Source organism: Thunnus maccoyii, chromosome 8, assembly GCF_910596095.1.
Source record: "Thunnus maccoyii chromosome 8, fThuMac1.1, whole genome shotgun sequence".
Lineage (NCBI taxonomy): Eukaryota > Metazoa > Chordata > Actinopteri > Scombriformes > Scombridae > Thunnus > Thunnus maccoyii.
The window spans coordinates 24,781,212-24,797,097 of NC_056540.1; the positions used below are offsets into that span (position 1 = coordinate 24,781,212).

The 15,886-nt window shown below is 39.6% G+C and overlaps 1 protein-coding gene across 1 annotated transcript in view; it reads right to left on the bottom strand.

The window, feature by feature from the left end:
- The window catches only part of slit3 (slit homolog 3 (Drosophila)), a 261,998-nt gene that overhangs the window by 231,959 nt on the left and 14,153 nt on the right, over window positions 1-15,886 (bottom strand). Inside the window, exons 2-4 of the mRNA XM_042418724.1 lie at window positions 12,742-12,813; window positions 5,697-5,768; window positions 1,618-1,689 (exon numbers count right to left, since the gene is read on the bottom strand). Of these exons, the coding sequence (XP_042274658.1) occupies window positions 1,618-1,689; window positions 5,697-5,768; window positions 12,742-12,813 (216 nt within the window). The remainder of the gene's footprint in view (window positions 1-1,617; window positions 1,690-5,696; window positions 5,769-12,741; window positions 12,814-15,886) is intronic.

Sequence of the window (15,886 nt, forward strand, 5' to 3'; positions counted from 1 at the left end):
TTTCATGGAACATTTCAAACTAAAAAACCCTCAAACTGAGACATATTGTGTGGCATTTGTATGGAATTCCTCAAAGAGTTATTGCTACAGAAAAGTCAACAAAAAATCCATCATTTCTATCAGAGAGTCATCATCTGCAGGCTTTCAAAGTGGTTCTAAAAGGAGGTAGTTTACTCCTACACAGAGGACAGCAGCTGTAGTCATCTTAGATTCTCTGCAGTGAATTAGTGGATTCCAGTAATGACCCAGAGGCACTGTAAAACAACAGGTCAAAAAAATGCCCACAGTCGAGCACTCACTGCGGCATTATCTACCTCTCCACTGATCTGTTCGTTCCATGTGTTCCAAACAATTATTGTTTTCCCAATAAAATCACAAATACACTACTTCTGGCAAAGCTTTGGAGCTATGAGGAGGGGATAGCTCATCGTGGAACTATGTATTTTGACATGGTGTGAAAACGCAATGACTGTTTGGTACATACTGAACACACAGATCCCCAACAAAGAAGTTAACTGAGCTGCAGGAGTAGTTTGTTTCTACAGACATTTTGCTATTGGAATTGGAATTGCTGGGAATCAGAGCTGACTATGGCTATTGTACAAACCTTTTGAGAGTTACCTTTCAAGTCTATAGGTACTGACTATTTGATGTTTAGTGGAATATTCCACTTTTTTTATCCTCTGCCTACTTTTTCAAGAAAGGTTACAGTAGCTTCTAAGGTCTCCTGCTTCATGGAAACATTATAAAAGAGAATGAGAGAAGTGAGAAGTTTCATGTCACAACACTGGTATTCCCTTTTTTAATCACTATATTGCACACACACACACACCTACACGATAGACAATAATGATTGCAGACACATACGGTAGAAAGCAAGCGTTCACCGGAGACACACATACAAATGCACAAAAAGTCTACCTCTACATTTACTTGAAGGCAGCCCAATGTAAACAGCTATAAAGTTTAGAAAGTGTTTCAACCTTCAACCCAACCTGACAGAGACTCTCTGAGGATAAGACGAATAGCAAAGTGGAAAGAAAGAGTGCAGATGGAGAGAGCAGAGAGGAAGACAGGGAGAGAGGGTGGATACACCTATGGGACTGAAACAGAGAGAGAGAGAGAGAGAGAGAGAGAGAAAGAGAGAGAGTCTGGGAATGTGAGATGAAAAAGACGGAGAATGAGGGCAAGTGGGAGGCTTCACTGCATCAGTATGACCTGTTCTTACACTCTGAATACTCTGGGAAAACTCCATATTCCTGAATAAAAATTCCTCACGGGTCCAAGCAAAACATTCACTCCAGGCACACTTTCACCTCTTAAAATCGTACACACACACACACACACACACGCACACACGTCTGACGCACACTCTTTTTCACCTCTCGACAGGAGCACAGAGCGGCACTGTGTCACCTGGCGCAGGACTTGAACCCTCAACCCGGATAAAAGTTCTGCCATCGCACCGTGGCTGTGTTTTCAAATGGATCACGTAACACATCAAAAGAGACAGAAAAAGGGGAGATCGTGATCGAGGAAGAGAGAGATGGGAGAGTTCGGGGGGAAGTAAGATCGCTGGATGGAGAGATGGAAGAAAATATAAAAAGGTGTACTCACAGTCGTCCTAGTTTGGGGTTGGACTGGAAGAGAAGTTCTGGGAGAAACTGGAGTTTGTTTCTGTTCAGACGACTGCAGGGAGAAAAGAAAAGAAAATATAAATATAGTTAGAGTAAAATATGTAAAACACGGAGTAATCTCAGAGAGACAATAGAGGCCATGAGAACACACTCACAAATAAATCATTCAGATTCATGCTTTTGTGTTGACTGAACCATCATCAACCAGCCAAAGACATCAATTTGAAGGTCAGTCAGTTCATGGTTCAAAGGTCAATTTCATGGGAAAGTCTGTCTGGTTTCCTGTGATCATGACCTATAGGTTATCATGTCGTGTTTTGTGTGTGTGTGTGTGTGTGTGTGTCAGTTACAGGTTATCGTGCTGTAAGCTCTCTAAAGCCAGTTATCACTATCATCCCCTAATCCGCTTTGACCTGGGAGTGAAAGGTGGAACAAGTTTGGGTTCCCAGAGGCTTCCAGTCATCTCGGCTAAGCTGAAAGATATGTTCAGTTAAAAAGACACTTTAAGGAGGATCCACTGTATTGACATTATTCTAAGAATGTTTTCTAAGACTGCAACTATGTATTATTTTGATTATCTAAATTATTTTTTTTTCATGAATCAGTTAATAACTTTCTTTAAAGTCTTTAAAATGTCTTCAACAAGCTTGTTTTGTTAAACCAACAGTCCAAAAAGGTTCTGTATATTTGCTTCATATATGCCCTGAATGATCAATCGATAATTTTCCGTTAATCGACTTCTCAAATGAGTAATTCTTTCAGCTCTTGTATTTTCAATATATTTTGGTAAACGTGTAAACCTGTTTTGTTCCTTTATAATAAGAAGACTGAATCATCATTCAGGGCATTAAAAAGTGCGCTACTGTTTCCATATGGCAAAGATAAGTTAGTGGCCTATTTTTTCTGGCAGAACAAAAAACGTGGCAAAGCAAGACGTTTGCTTCTGAATTCATAGTTTAATATTCCTATTAACAAACCGATAGCTTATCCATGCTGCATTTTTACTGTGTTTTAAATGGCAAAAAAAAATAAGCCTAATCTTAGTGACCTAATTATTTCTGATAATTCTAAAATGCACAACCTTTGCCAAAGAATTCATATTCAGGTCATTATTCTTATCAATAAAACTCTTATCCAGCTTATCTGACCTGTATTTCTCCACCAATATAAAAGGAAAACATGTTCATGTCCAATGCCTTCTTATACGTTACATGTAAAATACCATTCCCTGTTTGAGTGGTTGGAACAGAGCATGAAATGAACATATGGCAATTATTTACAAAGGAATGAGAGGAAGAAGAAGATGGAGAGAGTGAAAGAATGGTGTGGAGCAACAAAAAGACGTGTGTGTGAAGAGAGAGAAAGAGATGGAGTGTGTAAGGGTGAAATATGTGTCTATCAGTGTGTGTAAAAGGAGGGTGGGGTTGTCTGAAGCAGAGATAGATGAGGACAGTGTGAGGAGAGAGAGCTTTATCAAGCTACCAAAGCATTTGGCTGAGAAACGAGGCGTGGAGGGGAAAAAGAAAAAGAAAAGGAGGGCGGAGGGTCGTGGGGTCACTAAGTAGATTCTGTGTTGGAGAAGACACAGACACCAACCTTTTAACCCCTGTGATAATGATAATAAGACCCTGACTTTCACTCCTGTGTGCACCAATGGAAAGAGAAGTGCAGTCCAAAAACAGATATCCACCATTTGAAATAATTGACCCCTGCTCCTCGAAAATAACTGCTGGTATGAAAGTAAAGCACATGATCGGCTACTATTACAGTTGTGAGTCATCTTGAGACGTTCGTTCACAAAACAGTTATGGTTTTTACGAGAAGAATCCTTTGTGTATTTTCAAATAATAATGACAAGTTTCTCCTCTTTGGAACCTTTGAAGGAGTACCAGACCGCAACTCTATGGGCACTATGTTTTTAAAATTTGGAAAAATTATCCCTATTAGTCAGAATCACAATAAAGGCCAGCAAAAATGGTTTGGAGAATGGAGAGAACTACTCTCACTGGGCTACTACCTCAAAATGTAGAAGTTTGATATACCAGTTTGGTAGGAAAACATAATAAAAAATCACATCTCTTGAAAAATCCCCTACTCTTTTTGCAAATTATCCATCCAAAGGAGCCGTACACCGCACTAAAAATTGGCTAATTATTACATTTTACCATTTAAAGTCACCGCCGAGGCCATGATTTGTATTTTTTATTGCCTACTGAGGTGAATTGACTTTATAATTCATGTGTTGACATAAATGACTGTCCTCGCCCGAGGAGATGACTACATAAGCTTCATGTTTTTCACAATGCGACTCCGTAAATCACACCGACTCAACACCGCAACCTCTCACCCCTAACCTTTCACCCTGACAGGCATAACACCAGATATCCTGTCAACTAAGCTTTTAAAAAAGCATTTCAGGAAGTACAATTCAACGCCATTATTTTCACCTACTGCGAACACTGTGATTTAACTGGGAATTTTTTTTGTCTTTTTCCACAAAATGGAGAAAATTCACTTTAGTTTTTGTTGACTATAGGTAAATGTACATGTTGTCGTCCTTACACTGTGTGATGTATTTACTTTTACACACAATTTCAGCCTGCACTCTAATAAATACATTACAATTGCACAAAAGCATATTTTTCCAATGGCTTATATAAATAAAATGTCATCTTTTGCGTGAGTTTCGACGCAACTATTTTGCCCTCTAACCTCTTCCCCCCTCACTCATAACCTCTGACCCTTCCTGACACACTGCATTATAGAGCCTTTTAACATTAAAGCAGCCCATCACCTCTCACTTTCCCCTATCAGATGTGTGATCTCCATTTAGAGAAAAGATACACATGTCGCTGCCACTCAACCACTCTCAGGTTTCTGTCCAGAGTTAGAGGAGTTTTCCGTCACCTGAACTGCAATAACTGCTCTTGTCTCTCTGCTTTATTTTTCTGTGTCACTCCATACTGTAGGTCTGCAGCTATGTTTCCATCCAAGTGTCGGGTGAATTTCCACTTTAACATCTTATTTCTAACTTGTGTAAAACTTGATATCTCCTTTTAACAGCTTAAAGAATCTCCAAATCAATATATTGTCCGACGGAAATGACATTATGTGAAGTGAAGGCGATTCTGGAAAGACAAACTAAATAGCCTTACGATTCAATGGCTAATAAACTTACGGTATCTGAGAAACTACGTGAACATATCAGTGAAGAAATCCTCAGCTCCTGTCAAAGCTCAGCAATGTGAATTCAACACTGCTGAAACAGCCAAGGCCTAAGTTTAGAGATGCTGTTCTCATCAGTCCAATATGACATCCAGACGTTGTGTTACATCTCCTGAAAGCGACCTATAAGAACTGTTTATCTTTTCATTTAGTTTATTTTAGGAGATAACATCTCAATAATACACAGTGTGTTAGTCTGGAACTTCATCTCATGCTACAGCACCATAAAGACTCTGTACAGTATAAACATGGAAGCATGTCTTCCTGCGAGCTGTCTGCCTGTCATTCTTCCAACACAGAGTCGTAAACGTGCAGGTGTGTGTGTGGGAAGTGTTGTGTTGTGCACTGACACCTCGAGTCTGTTGACTAGAGCCTTGGTGTGAGCTGACAGACACACACACACACACATACACAAACACATACACACACAGCACTGCACTGCAAGATCGATGGGAGATTCCAAGGTGTTGTGTAAAGTGGATGGAATTGGTTATCATCCAGGTACGCTCAGTGTGTGTGTGTGCGTGTGTGTGTGCATGCTTTACAGGATGGACAGGCAGCAGCAGGAAGTCAAAGGTGTGTGTGTGTGTGTTTGGCGAAATCTAAAATCAGCAATAGGAAGTCAAATATCTGCATGTGTGTGAATTTCTGTTTGCAGATGTGCATGTGCAGTGTGCATCTTTTGTGATGTTTATGTTTGTGTGTATTTGTAGCCTCATGGGTTCATTAAATCCTTTTTAAAAAAAAAAAGCTAAAGTTTGCTTGAGATGTGTAGCTTACACTCTGTCTATTTCTCTTATTCACACATATCAGATAGCAACATGCTGTACTTACAGTCTCTCCAGCAGTCTGAGGTCTTGGAAGGCTCCTCTCTCTACAACACTGATTTGGTTGTCCTCCAGATGACTGTAGCAGTGGACATAAAGAGAGACAGCGAGAGGGAAGAAGAGAGAGGGACAACAGTTGTAGTTAGTGTCATTTGCATTTGTGACTTATATGTGCAGGGAATGACAGTTAAGAAACGGGAGAAATCCCGGCCAGTGTCAAAGTAAGGTGTGGTGCACACTCCTTTAAAATGACTTAATTTAAACATCAAAATGAGGAACCACCATGTAGTTGGGAATACATATCCACAGCCAGCTTTCTAGGCTAACCTGGGAGTTCAAACCAAAGAAACACAAGATACATCTCATTTTCTGGCCAGTGCAAATACAGAAATCTGCCGCTTGCCAGAGAGAAATAGAAAGATTTCAAACATCGAGAGAGACATTTTCACTTTTTAAAAATTGGTTGTATAAACAAGCAATCAGTGCGCTGAATAGATGAATCTAGCGTGAAGCGAAAGTTTTAAAAGTTTAAGACACGCAGCATTTCACAAATGTCACAATGGGAGCGAGCCAAAACAAACAATTAACAACCTATCCCTCTTCCATCCCTCAGTGGATGTCTTCTCCATTTCTCCTCTCTTTCCTTTGGTGATCTCAATGTAATGCATATTCCTCTTCTTCCTTCTCTGCTCTGTGTGTGTTGTCATGTTTTTGGGGGCGAACTAAGGTTTTCCAGATGGGACAGAGAGAACGGAGAGAGAACATCTCCGAAGATATGCGTGTTTATATTTTCTGTCTGAGGATGTTAAGAGTGACATCTCCTGAGAGGGAGGAGGGGAGGAAGAAACCCGAGGAAAAGAGCGTCTGATGTGAGAGGCGGAGGAAGAGAGGAGGGAGGAAGTGAAGGGTAAGGAGAAGAGAGGAAGGATCAGGCAGAGAAGGAGAGGAAACAGAGATGCAAAGACAAAGAGACCATGAATGACAAGATGGATTGAGTGAGAGAGAAAAAAAAAAAAGATAGACAGAGCCAAAGAAGACTAAAGAAGCCGTCTCAAAAAGAGACGTTGTCTGGCCTGCCATGTGGACTTTGAATTGTTTTGGCATGACCTCCCTTTAAATATTCTTTCAAAGAAAATGTTTAGACATGCAGCTGTATTATAGCCATTAATCCGTGGTCTGTCATACCAGCTCATTGCACATTACACAAACACACGTGCAAACACACACACACATAGACATCGTATTAGACTCATATAGGAAACATGCACTTGGCTGAAGGATAACAGACTCAGACATGCAGCTTTTTGTTTTGTTTTGTTTTTGTTTTTTTTGTTGGAGGGGGGTAGTTTAGTTTTTAAAAAATCAGCAAAACTGTTTGGTGACAAACCATTAAAAAATGAAAATAATCAGCTGTGTACATCCAGCATGCTTAATCTGGTTTGCACACAAAAACACTCACACAAGTGCTACAAAAGACTTGTCAAAACACTTAGCTGAAAGAACTCAATCACCCTTACACACACAAACACACAATGACAGGCATAAATACATACAGAGGAGACATGGACAAACACACCAGCACTTGCGTACGATGTCTGATATATGTGTAAATATGAGTACAAGTATAAGTTACGCACTAGTAGCGAGCGAACCCAAACACACATGAAAATATATGCAAAGTCCTGACTCCATCCCATCAGTCATAATTTACAGTCTAGCCACCATGAATCCAGCATGTTTATTCCAGTGTTTCCTATTTTCTCCATCTTGATTTTAAAAAAAAAAGCATTATCTTAAACTCTGGAGTGAGCTAAATCAAGATATAACTTTGAGTAACCATGAGAGTGTATTTGTCCAAATGAGAGATCAACCACATGCTGATTTATTGAATGAAGTTTAGAAATGTAAGGGATCCCAGGCCAAACACATGGTGCGGGGAGTCAGCGCTGGCATATTGCTCGGATGAGGTATTGTTTTTATATTGGTCTGTATCAGGCATTAGTCATCGACAGAGAGAGAGAGAGAGAGATGGTGGAAACAGAGAAAAAAATGTATTGATTTCATGTGTGTGGGGCCTGGTGTGTCTAATGGCTCCTTCATTCAACCATATTAAAAAGTCTCAGCAACCGTTATAAAAAGCACGAATGTCACGCTACCTTATGGCAAACTCGGAGCACTCGGCCTCTGAAGGAAATAAGGAAATACTTCGGGGAATATTAACTTAACTCACTTGTTGCTTACACACAATGAGTGAAACCACATTATCTTCACCGGGGCCAAATGTTCAATATCAAGCACAAGTTTTCACCTACATCTAAATTTGTTTGGAATTACTCAATTTCGCCACAATCTGGAAGAAATCTTGCCATGTGAGGCTGCCAAAGATATTACGCTAAATGTTGCGCATGCAGTATGCATGCAGAGACAAGCTGTGTCAGTTCAGTGATTACAGCAAGACGGTCTGACCACTCAGATTAAGGAGATTGCTGCATTGGATTACATGTTTTTGGATAAAAAAAAAGAGTTTAATCAGATTACAGCAAGAAGTCTGATTTAAATTTGAAGACTATATATATATATATATAGAGAGAGAGAGAGAGAGAGAGAGAGAGAGGTTTTCACACACAGATCAGATCATTTAGAAGTCGAAGATACATCTGATATGACAAAATCACGTTGTTTAAGTTTTGTGCTTGTGTTTAACTGAGGTCAGAATATTTGTAAAGAGAGTCAAGTATTTCCACAGAACATATTATCAGTAATTACAAGTTTATTTGTATGTAAGCATTCCCATTAAGACTTTTTTTTTTCTGCAGCTATGTATTAGCCTTCTGTGGGAAGAATGTTAGACTTATGTTAAACTACATACAAAGTTTTCCCATGAGATGCATATACGGCTTAAATGACCAGAAATCCCCAAACTAGGCATTTTTGTGTGTGTGTGTGTGTGTGTGTGTGTGTGTGTGTCTGTGTGTGTGTGTGAGAGAGAGAGAGAGCGAGGGGGTTGGGGGAGGTGGGGGGGTCTGATAAAGTCACAGTTATACCTACATGATCACAGATAAGGGCAAAAGACTATGTTCTGTGTAGTCTTGGGTGCTTTTTTTCATCACTTGATACATACATGCATACATACATATGCAGCAATGTGTGTGTGTGCAACTGTATGTGTGTGTGTGTGTGAGGGAGAGTGTGTACTTTCTCAGACTATCTCTTCTTTCCCAAGCAATCTCCTCCCCATTTTTAAGAGATTTAGAGTGGGGAAATGTCACAGCAGTTTATCACCAACCACATGAAACAAGCTACTGGTCCACCACACACAAACTCACACACACAAACACACACACACACACACACACACACACAATTCACACGCACGGTCTCTTTCATTGGTCTTTCTCGCCCTTTGTTTCACATATACAAGATGTACACAAATGAAGCTCTCTCTGTCTCAAACACACAAACACATATACAAAAGGTGAAACATTAACTGACATGAGCTCCGAAAGTCATCATGGTCCTCACAAGTATAGTTATACTCAAGCAAATGTGCTTACAAATGCAAACACACACATGCATAAACTTATTTCCACTCCTCAGCGTAGTTTGCGCTGGGAGTGTATTTTTATCTGCTGGTCTGGTTAAAGCACAGTGAGGAGGGAAGCTGCATGCAGCCAGCGGTGATTATAGTTATTACAGCCCTCACATACACACACACACACACACACACACACACACACACAAATACACACACAGACGCACACTCAAATTTGCAGGCAGAAGAGTTAGAGAGCCCTTGAAGTCAATTAGGACAGCTGAGAGGAGACAAGGAGTCACACTCAAGTACAGCCATTTAGATATGACGAGCAAGATAAGCAAGTGTAACATCAGCAATGACTTTAGCGCCTCATTTACTTTTTTTTTAAATCAAAGATGATAGATTAGACATGCACAAAGGCAGACAATATAATACAGATATAATTTGGAACTAATGTACATCTGAGCCAGTAACTGACAGTTTTATGTTTAGTCTTCAGTGAAAAAAAAGCGCCTTTGGAGGTTGAAATGGATCAGTGGTCAGTCTGGCTCATCTGTTTTTTTCCCCCTTTTGAGGCCCCAGAATCCAGGATGGTTTGAATTACCAGTTATGGCACATCACCTTAATTCAGGTTTGGCACACATCAGCATCAGCTGAAGGTCTTCTGATCCAAAAAACATCTATCCTATTCAACACTTAATTATTCTCAATATATTATATGTTGTGTTCTCACCACTTCTTTGAAGCATCACTCCACATTGGCAGCTCTACACTGAAGTGAGAGGTAATTAATTCCATTTTTGAGTATTTTAGTGTGATTTTTTTATGATTTAATTATGTCAGTAAAGTATATTTATACACATTTCCTTAGTGCGGCTTTGAGGCATCTCAAAGGTTTTTTGTTATTTCCTGATTTTCAAAGACATTCTGACATTTCTGGATGTCCAAGTATTGCGCAACGTGAAAATTCCATAACTGTGGCTCAGAAAAACATGAGGGACAATTGTCAACTTTGACTTTCATTATGTTTCCTTTCGCTGCTTCATATAAACAGTGAGTCATAATTTCTTGCTAACAATCATCCAGATGTTGCACCAGTTCCATCTCTGCATATCAACACATCCACATCAGTTCAACATCTTGTTGTTGAGTTGCTTGTTTAGTAAATGGGAGTCTTGCTGCTTGTAACTGGCATGTCAGCTCACTATTACTCTATTATTTAACCTCGTAAATATTCAGTAATTACAAAATTTGACTCCTTGGATAACACTTGCATTCTCTCCTGCCCTGAAATCCCTCATTAGGATGGGAAACTGTATTTTATAGAGACTTGTTTCCCCTATAGCTATATACAGGCCTATTAGGTAAATATAGCATTTGCCTAATTGCTCCAGCATGGCTTTTTTAATGGGATTCCTTGTAAAGAAACAAATACAGGTCACAACAAGAAATAGAAGAGAAGGTTAAAGATGCATAAAAGACCTGCTGGAACTTGGTGGATTCAGCTTCATACCTAAATTTAATTAACTTCATATCTATATGACAAAATAAGTTGTTTGTCAGCGCCTTCAACGATGAATGCTGCAAAAACATTTTCTGATCTGCCACCTCTCTAGTTAGGTTATAGTTAAGTTTAGGGAAATAAACTACTTGGTTTAAGTTAACGTGATATTGTCTTCATGGATAATAGTAAGAAATATTTATTATTAGTAAGTCATGGCACACAAATCACAGACTCGGGTGTATGGCTCATACTCCAAACAGCCCATAATCTCCCCCATAAGACATTTGGAGGCAATATCTCAGTGAGAACACTTATTACTTCACTCAACCTCAAGAGTTTTGTTGTCATAAATACAAGAGGACAATTTAAGTAAACAAACAAATAATTCTGCTGTTTTTCAGTGAGGACAGTTTCTGATTCAGCTGTGTTAAAGGGAAACTAAACCATATTTTCCCATCTTTTTGTGTCTAAGTGGCTAATGGGAACAACAATTTTTGAAATTGGTCCAGTATTGAGAGAGAGCGCTTCAGCCTGCAGCCGCTAAATGGCCTGCAATGTAATCCTTTGGGTAAAAAGTGTCAATGTCAATGTATAATGTATGATGTCTAACCAAGTCTCGCTCAACAAATCTCATTCCGAAATCTTGCAAGAGTTGAGCCGTTGTCGAAACCAGCTAAATATTCAGCTATGACAGAGTTGCAGAGAGGAGTGTCAGCAGGAGTTTGTTGTGGTGGAGTATAGAAAGTGTAGCTTAGAGTTATCTAAAAGATTTTCAAAGTCATGGCTGAATATTTAGCTGATTTCGAGACATCTCCTTGAGCGAGACTTGGTCAGACACAATAACAAACAGACCGGATCAAGTGAAAGGTAAAGAAAATGTTATATTTCTCTGTATGGTCCTTTAATGTTGTCAGACAGTTATAATAACAATCTGAGCCTGTCAGTGGCAAAAACAAGCACTTTTAATGGACGTACATTGACGGGGCGCTATTGGCATGTCAGATTATATTGCAGCCTGTTTAGTTGCTGCCGCTCTCGCTCAATACTGGACCAATTTCAAAAACTATTCTCCCCATTAGTCACTTAGACACAAAAAGATGGGAAAACATGGTCCAGGTTGAAATATACCAAAGTTTCCCTTTACGTCAGCTATTGACCAGGATTTGTCTACTACTGAATAGTAGACTTATTTTGTAATTGTTTTGTGAAGTTCTTTTTATCAGTGTTAGAAAAATGATATATATCAATAAAGTAATTGGGGTTCATGGAAGAGCCACTATGGCGGGATTTGCTCTTAAAGGTGCAGTGTGTAAAATTTAGTGGCATCTAGTGGAATGGACTTGGCAGAAATGGAATATAATATTCATAAGTATGTTTTAATTAGTGTATAATCCCATGAAAATAGGAATCGTTGTGTTTTCGTTACCTTAGAATGAGCCCTTTATATCTACATAGGAGGCAGGTCCTCTTCCACAGAGGCCGCCATGTTTCACCGCCATGTTTCACCGCCATGTTTCTACAGTAGCCCAGAACGGACAAACCAAACACTGGCTCTAGAGAGGGCCTTTTATGTTTTTCGTGAGTTTCGCAGCCACCGTAGGTTCTCCTACATGCTTGAAGGAGAGGGGAGGGGTATTCAGCCGGTTGCATTCTGCAGCCTCACTGCTAGATGCCACTAAATTTTACACACTGCACCTTTAAGTGGCACGTGCCAATGATTTAAGAGAATTTGTCGCATACACTAATTTTTTCATACTTTTCTCTGACTTGGAACACAAGCAAACCTCACAGAAAACAGTTCAAGAGGTAGTATAAGATTACAAAAATGTTCTTGCATGAGGCCCATTATCTTTAGACATGAATGTTAAAACCAAAAGAAAAATGTAATGTAATCTGAATTGTTAAAGAACTTGGTTTGACAATCCCTGAGACCTTTTAGCAACATTCTTTTTTTTTCACCACAGAATGTTGACAAGAAAGTAAAAAAGAAAACAAAGATACAAACAAACTTACAGAATTCTGAGGTTCTTGATGCCAGAGAAGTCCACTTTAGTGATTCTGGTGATGTTGTTTCTGTTCAAATCCCTACAGAGAGAAACACAGAGGTTATAAATCTGACTTGTTTCATTAAAACAAGTGACAAAATTGAGTGCATCTTCATAGCAAAATATTTCATAACTTAAAAGTTAATGAATATCAGTGAAGATCTAGTCAGTGTGAACTTTTCTGTCTGTGTATGTGTGTGTTCTCACTCAAATTAGTAAATGTGGTAGTATATGACAGAGCGTGAGAATGCCCTACAGCATACGAGGCCACACACATTCATGGAAGCACACGCACACACGCAAACATACAAACACAAACAAACAGAAACCAAAACACACAAACATCCCTACCATGCAGGCACCAAGAGAATTATGCACAAATCTTCCCGCAAAAAAAGTAGGATGAAATTATTTTCTCTTTCCATCATCAGAGTTTAAAAGCGTATCGTGTTTCCTGGCTGTCATTCAATCTGTTTTAACTATGGGTGCAATATGAACTGGCGGCCCCGAGTGTGTGTGTATTGACTGGTTCCCTTTACACGGGTATGCTGTTTATTGAAACGCTGTCGCACTGGAGGAATTAGGGCAAGAAAAAAAAACACACTCACACAAGCGAGCATAGACCAACAACACACACAATTTTCTCTCTTATTTCACACACACAACTCTCTTTCCCTCACACACACACTCACACATACATATAAACAGAGTCTGGTTTTGCCAAGGCAGCCCGCGTGTGTGTTTTTCATAATACACCTAAACATTTATAAATCTGATTGAAGACCATATTAGGTTTCAAAAGGTTTCCCCAAGCTGCCATGGCAAGGACCACTAATAAGAGCCATACCACAGCTTGAGACAGGGAGGGCTGCGCTTCCCAAAGCCCAAAATGGGGTCCTGGGTCCACCAGGGGTCCTCTAAAGAGCTCCAAGGTAGTAGTTCCAATATATCTAAGCTGATACAATGGGAGATCTCATAAAACGACTCTTGTGATCAAAGATTCCCACCCACTAGAGCAGCGACAGTGATGGAAAGCTGGACTAAATCATAACCAACAACAAATAAGTTCTCAGAATGAGATCCCAGTCAAGTAAGGTTTCTATTTGAGGATCCTTGATATGAGAAAAAGAGGAGAAGAGAAGAGAAGAGAAGAGAAGAGAAGAGAAGAGAAGAGAAGAGAAGAGAAGGATATAAAACCTCTAAAAGATTTACAGTGGTGCATTGGTGAACCTTAAAGCAGCACAAATCTATAATTTTATACTAACAATGGATCAAATGTTTATGCGTGTTCATATGTAAAAAGGGTCCCCTGAAGTGACAAACCCACAGAGAATTATCACGCAGCTCTGCAGCTCTACAAAGCATTTTAACATCTTTTTAGCTCATTGGTTTCACCATGTTTTCCGGCCAGCAACTTTACTGTTTTTGCTCTCATCGGCACTGTTTCCAGACACAGAAGGCAACAGTTTTCCAATAAAAAGTTCAGCACCAAATACGGTAGCCAGATGAAGTTAGCAGCTAAAGTTCATGAACACAGTGGAGCATTTAGCAGCTAACGTTCCACATATTTTCTACAGGGGTTTATGGAGACCAAAGCAGTGCTAAAAGGACCGTGAATATGAGACTTACATTCACCATGGGGCTAAACCAATGCTAATGTTGCTCTGTGTCAGTTCTGTAAGCAGACTACTGTTAATATACTCGCCATAACGACCTTATAAGGTGATACTAAGTCAGTGTTGTGTTTTCAGCTTTTGCACAGCCCATAAGTGGTTAAAATCGAATAAAGTAGGTTTAAGAATCAGTAGGCCAGAGTTTTACTTGCCCTAATATATTTTCATGCACCAGAGGGCAATAATGGAGCTAACCACTTTCCCACTTTTTAAACAAGTAAAGTTTTACAATCTGTAGCTGCGCCTAAAGGGCTGCCCGTGTAATCACAAGTCCCTGGTTCAGGACCAGCCAGTGAGCTTTGTTGCATGTCATTCACCATCTCACTCCCGCCTCATTTCTTGTCAACTATCTAATAAAGCCATATAATGCCCTAAAATTCTTAAAAGTTTCACAATTTGTCAATGACAGATTCTGAAATGATCATTCTAGTACATATACAATTAAAACATATCAGATTGAAATGAACATTTTGAGAATGTGCCCAAAAACAATATTTGTATAGACTCAAGTGCCAAACCCCCTCAAGCAGCCATAGTAATAATGACAGCGAGGAGGTCAAAGTGTATGGTTGGGTCAACAAAGACAGTTTCTTTTAACCAAGTTGTTCTCTAACCGTAACCAAGTGTTTTTTATTATAAACATGACAGCGAAGGCAATTATTTCAACCAAAACCATGATATTTCCCTTACCCTAACCAAGTTGTTTTTGTGCATAAACCTAACCAATGGCTAGGTTTATGCAGTGTCAATGGTGGCGTTGATGGCATCCGGACGACGGTGGCGTCTGATCAGAAAACACTTACTATATGTGTCATTCCAGAGGGCATGAACCAACAACTAATTTTGAATGGTAAATGGCTGCATTTATATAGCACTTTTATCCAAAGACACAAACACACACACACAGATGGCAGCAAGCTACTATGCAAGGTGCTGGTGCAAACATCAGGAGCAATTTGAGGTTCAGTGTCTCGCCAAAGGACACTTCAACATGCAGAAAGGATGAGTCTGGGATCAAACCGCCGACCTTCTGATTGGTTGACGACCCGCTCTACCCGCTGAGCCACAGTTGCCCCATAATTTCATTGTTTAATTTGGAAGACTTGTTGAAAATGTCGGAGCTGTGTATGTAATCATACATGAGCCCTCATCAACAAGAGATACAAGTAACAAAAGAATGCAAAATTGCAGATACCAGATAGGAAATTTGTGTTGATGTTGATTCTCATCCATTGCATTCAAGAGACCGGATAAGTCTTTGACAGCAAGCCACTTTGGTATCATCCAGACTAGATGCTGCTGGTTCTTGTCACAGGCTTTCAGTATGCTTGTAATTTCTGTTTCCTTGGAAAGTGAGGCAGCTTGGTAAGCCTTCTTAGACATGGTGAAAAAAATTCAATACAGCATTGATTTACCATTTTCAGCTTGGGGGAAAGAGCT